This window comes from Prosopis cineraria, unplaced genomic scaffold (assembly GCF_029017545.1).
Source record: "Prosopis cineraria cultivar Desert tree isolate PC_DT_omini unplaced genomic scaffold, ASM2901754v1 PC11, whole genome shotgun sequence".
Lineage (NCBI taxonomy): Eukaryota > Viridiplantae > Streptophyta > Magnoliopsida > Fabales > Fabaceae > Prosopis > Prosopis cineraria.
In genome coordinates, this window is record NW_026555342.1 from 26,911,728 (window position 1) to 26,918,984 (window position 7,257).

At 35.0% G+C, this 7,257-nt stretch overlaps 2 protein-coding genes across 2 annotated transcripts; one reads left to right on the forward strand and one right to left on the reverse strand.

The window, feature by feature from the left end:
- The first annotated feature begins 2,147 nt into the window (after positions 1–2,147).
- LOC129286400 (uncharacterized) lies at positions 2,148–4,685 on the forward strand. The gene is made up of 5 exons (XM_054922360.1): positions 2,148–2,991; positions 3,191–3,295; positions 3,747–3,878; positions 3,969–4,100; positions 4,639–4,685. Exons 1-5 carry the CDS (start codon positions 2,148–2,150, stop codon positions 4,683–4,685), a joined length of 1,260 nt encoding a protein of 419 aa, XP_054778335.1.
- Positions 4,686–4,870: 185 nt separating this feature from the next.
- Positions 4,871–6,855, reverse strand: LOC129285518 (pumilio homolog 1-like). The gene is made up of 3 exons (XM_054921254.1): positions 6,254–6,855; positions 5,579–5,689; positions 4,871–5,273 (listed from the first exon to the last, which is right to left on the reverse strand). The coding sequence occupies exons 1-3, from the start codon at positions 6,254–6,256 to the stop codon at positions 5,073–5,075; spliced, it is 315 nt and encodes a 104-aa protein (XP_054777229.1). The 5' UTR covers positions 6,257–6,855; the 3' UTR covers positions 4,871–5,072.
- Between the last annotated feature and the right edge of the window lie 402 nt (positions 6,856–7,257).

Below are 7,257 nucleotides of genomic sequence, written 5' to 3' on the forward strand. Positions count from 1 at the left end.
GGTCAGTGTCAGTTTCACTGTATCTCGTACTGGACTCTATTTTTATTTCTTGGTTCAGCTCCTAATTATTGTTTCTTTTCCTGATTGTTGTTTCTTGAACTATATTGCTTTTACCGCTAAGCAAGCTAATTGCTTTCTTGAACTATATTTGCTGGAAGTTTTTATAGTTTGGTCAGGCTTCACTATAGGATCTGTTTCATAACAGATCATTGAGAGATATTAGATGTGCTTGTCTTACGTAAAAATAATGTATGATTGAGAACATATTTAAAGATATTCTAAATTTAAGTTCTGAATTTCGAATGTAAAGTATCAGATTATGTCACCCTTGCATCCCATCATTTCACCTTTATCTTTGTTTTCCTATGGTGTTGTGATTGTTTTGTCACTGCCTCCGTGACACACACTACAGATGATTATATGATTGGGAAAAAATTTAAAGATTTTACTCGTAATTGTTGTCTCTTTTTGTTATTATTGTTTTTAGATATGATTCAGCTTGCCTCTTCTTGTGCCTAGTTGTTTCTCGATTCAGCTTTATTGCTAATTTATTATTTGAATTTTACATTTGTGTTAAAAAATAAAATTGAAGCTTTGTCTTTAGCTTGCAGAATAAAATATAATCATTGTATTAATTATGGATATTGGAAGTAGTCCTAGTGATAGAAATGAGAATCTTACCTCTAATTCCAATGATCCCCCTCCTAGTGGTAATGACTCAACATGTAAGGCCCTATTTATGCATGGAAAAACTGGTCCTACTTGGGCATATGTTGCCTTAAGAAAAGAGGGCAAGAAAAATATATATACTTGCCTTTATTGTGCATCAAGTTATAGAGGAGGTGGGATTAACAGAATAAAGCAACATCTTATTGGTGTGAGTGGTCAAGTAGCTTCTTGTAAGAAAGTTCCTCATGATGTACGTCACAGGATGGTTGAGTCTTTGAAAGGTGGGAGAAAAAGGAAGGTTGATAATAGAAAAGAACAAGAACAAGTAAACATTAGGGACCTTGAAACTAATGATCCAATTGCTCCTACTCCAATTAAGACAGTCCTTTAGAGAAGTGCCAATAAGAGGCAAGCCTCTACTGCTTCTTGAGAATTATTTTGCCCCCAGGACAACTCCTGGTTCCCAACTTAGCATCAAGAGTGTGCTTGCAACAAAAGAAGCACAGTACAATATAAAAATGACTAACTCAATCAAGAGGCATCGGTAATTCCTTCGAGAACATATCTGGGAATCCTGAGTGATATAAGCATCTTCCAGTACTCGAGTTTCCACCGTAAGATTGTGCACTGAAGTTGGAAATCCTTGTCATCCTTTCCTCAACAACTGAGCAGCCCTGAGTGTCTATAAGGCATGAGGCAATTACAATCTAATGCCTTGGAGATTCAACTTAGATTGTCTAGAACTACGAAAGTAAACTCTCCCTTCTTATGGCATTCCACTAGTGTATTGAGAGCTAAACGTCTCTAGGGAAATGTGAAAGTCTGTTGTTTCTACATTATTGAAATTGGCTAGGCCTTGCTTGCCCTTAGGTCTAATTGGGCCTAATACCTAAATCTCGCTAACTAATACTTCATACCCTAACAAGGGTATCAATACATCGTTCCTACTCAAGGGCTCCATTTGTAATCTATCATGTTCAACACAGGCAACGAGCATAAATAAATGGGGCGTTCGCCCCCGAGTCAGATATCGAATCGAAAATCATGCTTTGAATTCTTTCTCCTTCTTCTAACTCAAAATATCGTAAGAGAAGAAAGTGAGGTTTTTGGCTTTGAATCGCTCTAAACTTAAGGCCAAGTCCTTTAAGACAAGATGCCCTAAAAGTGATCGATAGAGAAATGCTTTAATATATACTTGAAGAAGGGCTATCGTCAATTATATTCCATTTAATGCATTAGATTGCCTTTTATTTCAAAAAGCCATAAATGCTATTGCTTCAATTGGGCAGGGATTCAAGGCCCCTAATGCTTATGAATTTAGAATCAATTTGTTGACAAATTAGAAAAAAGAATGTCAATTACTTATTGAGAGTCATCGAGCTAAATAGAAAAACACTGGATGTATACTCATGGCTGATGGTTGGATAGATATGAGGTAGCAAACTTTGATTAATTTCTTAGTCTATTCTACATATGGAATGGTTTTTGTGAAATCTATTGATGCTTCAGATTTGGTAAAAGATGCTAGGACTTTGTTCTCGTTGTTCTGTGAAGTGATTGAGTGGGTTGGTCCCAAGAACATTGTTCACATAGTGATTAATAATGCTGTAAATTATGTAGCATGTGGCAAGTTGATTAAGGAAAAATATAAAAACATTTATTGGTCACCTTGTGCTGCACATTGTTTGAACCTTACTCTAAAAGATATAGCAAGCTTAGACAATGTGTCAGCACTTGCTACTAAGGCATCAAAGATAACTGTTTTTGTTTATAATCATATGATCTTCTTGTCATGGCTTAGGAAAAGACCAGGTTGGAAAGAAATTATGCATCCTGGTGCAACAAGATTTGCTACTACATTTATCACGTTGCATAGCATATATATGCATAAGCATGACTTGCAAGCTTTGGTAACTGATAAGCACTTTGTAGATCACAAATTGTCAAAGACTCAAGCTGGAATAATTGTTACTGCTATCATATTAGATAATGGCTTTTGGGGTGATTGCTTAAAAATTATGAAGGTTGTGTCTCCTCTTATAGAGTTGTTGAGAATTGTGGATTCAGATGAGAAGCTTTCTTTGCCTTATGTTTATGAAGGCATGCAAAGGGCAAAAAAGGCAATCAAGGCAACATTCAACAATAAGAAAGATTATTACAAGCCTTACACAAATATTATTCAAGCTCGATGGGATAAGCACTTTGAGACAAATTTTCATGCAGCGGTGTATTTGTTGAATCCTGCTTTCTTGTATGATGAGAACTTTATTCACAAGAGAAGGTTAATGGATGCAATGCTTGACATGTTTAAGTCCAATGAAAGTGAAGAAATTGATTACATTGTGATGATGAAGTAGTTGAGTTTGTATCGTGATCGTAAAGAGTCTTTTGACAAAACTTCATGTCAGAGAGCAGCCTAGAAATTAGATCCTTGTGAGTATTCATATTTATTATTTAACATGTCCATGGTAATTCTAGTTATTATATGATTAACACCTAACTAAATGTTTTTTATTTACAGATGAATGGTGGTCATTCTATGGAGGTTCTATTCCAGAATTGCAAACTCTTGCAATGCGCATTCTTAGCCAAACTTCTTCTTCTTCTAGCTGTGAAAGAAATTGGAGTTTGTTTGAACGCATTCATACCAAAAGACGAAATAGATTACAACATCAAAGATTGAATGATTTGGTTTTTACAAATTATAATTTGCGATTGAAGCATAGGTAAAAATTAGAGTTTTGAGTGGTAATGCTTTTATATGTGATGTTTCTTTTCTTTTCTTCTCATTAGTTTATTTTTAATGGCATGGATAGATTATTGTTATCTTAACATTTAATATGTGGTTTTATGTGCTATTATGGGGAGATGGGAAGCATAACAAATTCAAAATGCATGATGCACGAGGAAGGGATTACATGTGCATGTACATATTCATATGTTTTGCGTGTATCTCAGTTTCATGATGCTGCATTTTTTTATTGTTTATCATATTTAATTGCTTTATTTTTTTTCAAGGAGTCAATTGAGAAAAAATAAAAGTTATGATCCCATTGATTATAAATCAATTGAAAAAGTTGACTTTTGGGTGGCTGAAAAAGAGGAAGAGCCAGCTCTTGAGTTTGATTCTCAAGATGTTGCAAATCTTGAAAGTGTCATTCACAATGAAACCACAGCTGCTCCATCAACCCTTAAGAGGGATTATGAAGGTTTATTAAATCTACTATCATGTCTAATACAAGTATATGAATTTCTTTCTTAAAATGCCATTCATTAGTATTAATTTTTGTTTATTGTAGGTGATGAATATATGAATATTCTAGAGTCCCCACCTTTGCCTAATGTTGCTAGTGGTTCTGGTTTTTCTCATTCAACTCCTAATGTCTCAATGCCTGGAGATTTGAATGAAGTTAATGATGATTTTAGTGTTGGTGAATATTAATTTTAGACTTTTAGACTTTTTAATGATTGAAGGGTTGTAATTGTAAGGAATTAAGGATTGATATTTGAAGTGTTGTATTTTATTATTGTTGAACTTTTGCGTAATTAGATTTGATTGACTTTTTTTTATAATTAATATCTTTTTATTTAAATTATATTATTTTAATTATGACCAATTTGTCACCGGTTCAACCCCCGGTTGAACCATTAACCCGTGACCCAATGTCATGATCGATTCAATGACTGGTCCGATTTTACATACCTTGATTTTAACCACCAATTAATCTTGCTAAGGCTGCTCTAAAATATATAAAGATATAATTAAAATACTTTATAATTAATTTTAATTTAACTTAATTTTCAAGGTCATTCTTTTAAAGAAATTTTCTAGGTCATTATAGTGCCAAACCTCAATATGTTTACCAGTCACCTTTTCTCAAAATATTAGCTATAGATCAATATGTTCAGCGCGCGATTCAAGCATCAGATTCAGACAATGCTATTATGCTACTGTATCGGAATTGTCAGAATATGAGAGGGAAAAACAATTCAGAGATATTTGTATTACTGAATGATCATGTGTGCATAGTGCAGGCCTTGGTAGAACAGATTGGCTTCATAACTAACTAAAACTAACAATAATCACATACCATAACTAGCAAAACTACTAACTACTTACTATGAACTACATAATTGTCAAATCATTCATGCTTTTCTTGAATCTATACTTTTAAAATGAAAAATGATGTGACACAAAAGAAGCAAAGATTCAAAGTCAAATATAGCAGTTTGTTAAGAATCCAAACCCAAGTAATCATAGGAAACAAGAGACTCCCAAGATCAACAACCATATTGTCTCAGATGAATTGACTCAAATATAAAATAAGCATTGACTGGCTGCCACAGAGAAAAAGGGAAAGACTTATATATTATCAAAAAGCTATAGAAAATGTTTTAAGAAATTAAACTTGAAGGGGTTCATTTTCGTCCATGGAGCCAAGCATCTCATTCACCAGTAACTGGCATTCAGAAGAATCTCCAAATGTCAAGCACTTCTCTACAAAATTGAAGGTGAACTTCTGTTGACTCATTTGAAGTATCATGCTAGCTAATTCCTTTATAATAGCCGAACGCTCATGTGGCTTCCCATGTTCTAGCACATGCTGTTATTGAGGATAGAGCAAGGCAGCAAAATGAAAGATCAGTTTACAAGTATAAACTACAAGATACATAGATGTCAAAAGTAAATTGATAAGTAGCATCCACTCCAAACATTCTTCAGTGAAAAATGAAAATTGAGAAGTCACGAAAAAATAAATAACTTCAACCAATATAACCAAAAAAGTGAGAAAAAAACTTCAATTAGCAAGTTTCACATCAGATCTTCCTCTCAGAACAACTAACTTGCAGCAGAATGTGACTAGTAAACTACAAGTAGTCTAAACTGAGAGTAGTTAGGAAAATTAACCTGAACAACATAATTTCCATTGTGATCCTGAGCTAACAGGCTAACAGCTCCTAAAATCTCATCCACAGCTTTCTGTTGCGTCTTAGCATCTTTGCAGTGCTCCAGTACTCTCTGCCAATTAGAAAAGCATTATTATATGGCCATGGATTTTAAATGCAGAATAATCTTAAGTGGAGCAGTTTATATAATCCTGCCTGTACAACTCGACAACGATATAGATGAGTTGAAACTTGAAAGTGTCACAACTTGATCAAAATTGTTATATGGTAAAAAGCAGTTTAAATAATACTTACTACGCTCTGCTTTTGAGCAAGCACAATATTCAATTACCTCCATTATCAACGCCAATCATCCACACACGACTTTGTTAATGCACACATTCTCATGTTCTACACTCCTATGTTAAATTTGATTAAATCATAATATTCTCAATCTCCATCTTTATTTACAGCTGGAGGGAGTTGAAAATTTGATCAACATCTTCTCTGACACAGCCAGCGAAGATAGTGCCAATTCAGACATCAGGATTTATGTTTCCTATGAATATAATAGATGCCGGAATGGCCTTGATAATGTTAATGTGGAACTGTTAACAACTCTATTAGCAACAATTTGAAAGGGGAAAACAAATCAATTGAGTGAAGAAAAAATTGAGATGAGGGTTGAAAATGGTACCATGAAGCAGAGCAGACAAGTTGCCAGATGGGAGTTAATCTTAGACGAGCAATTTCTCGTCTTTGGAGTAATAGTAAGCTCTGAGAGGAACAAATATTCTCGTGCTCAATCTTGCCCAGAACCTCCATCTGAGCATCAAAGTCTTTCTTTGTTACAGCCACCTCTTTCAATCTCTTCGCCACCACCGTCGTTCCTCCTTCTAGCACCTCCTTGTAGGACATTCCCACGCTTCCTTTGCCTAGAACTTTTGCAGAAGCTCTTAGCAAATCTTCCAAATCGAAGCTCAATATCTCGCCTTCGAAGAACACCAGCTTGTTCCTCTCTACCTCAACGGACTCGCCAGTGATGTTATCTTTCTAGGATGATGTTCCAGCCTCCGCCGGCACGGCACGCGTCGCTGCCACAGGCTTGGGTAGCTTGGCTGGCTGGCTTCGCTGGCCTTTCCTAAGGCACAGTAGCTGTTATTACCTCTGGTAATTAATGCATAGAACAAAAATGACCTTTCTCCAGCCATATTGCCACGAAGATCTCGTAACTCACGCATCCAAATCTAGCTCATGCCTGCACCAAGCTTACGCCAGGAGGAAGACACCAGCGTTTCGAAAAAGACCATAAACTCTCCTATTCTTTTAAAAAAAACTCATATAAGTTTCATCTTAATTTTTTGTAATAGAGTTCGGGCTAACTCATAAAACTTGATATGAATTATTAACTCTACTATTTCTCTACCTATTTTATTGGGCTTGGTTGATGTACGCTTGGTTCCTTCGGTCCAACAGGCTTCTAGCCCAAAAATATTTTAGGCCAAACAATCACTAAGACCTTTTAAAAATATAATGCAATATATAAATAATGAATTTTGTCTCCAAACCTTTTTAAAAATGTTGGTAATTTCATAAGGGTTGTGTATATCTTAGAATAAAATTAGATTGGAGAATTTGACCTTAATTTTTTTTCTTTGCCGACGAGCTAGACCTTGATAAGGTCTGTCTATTATAGAAGCC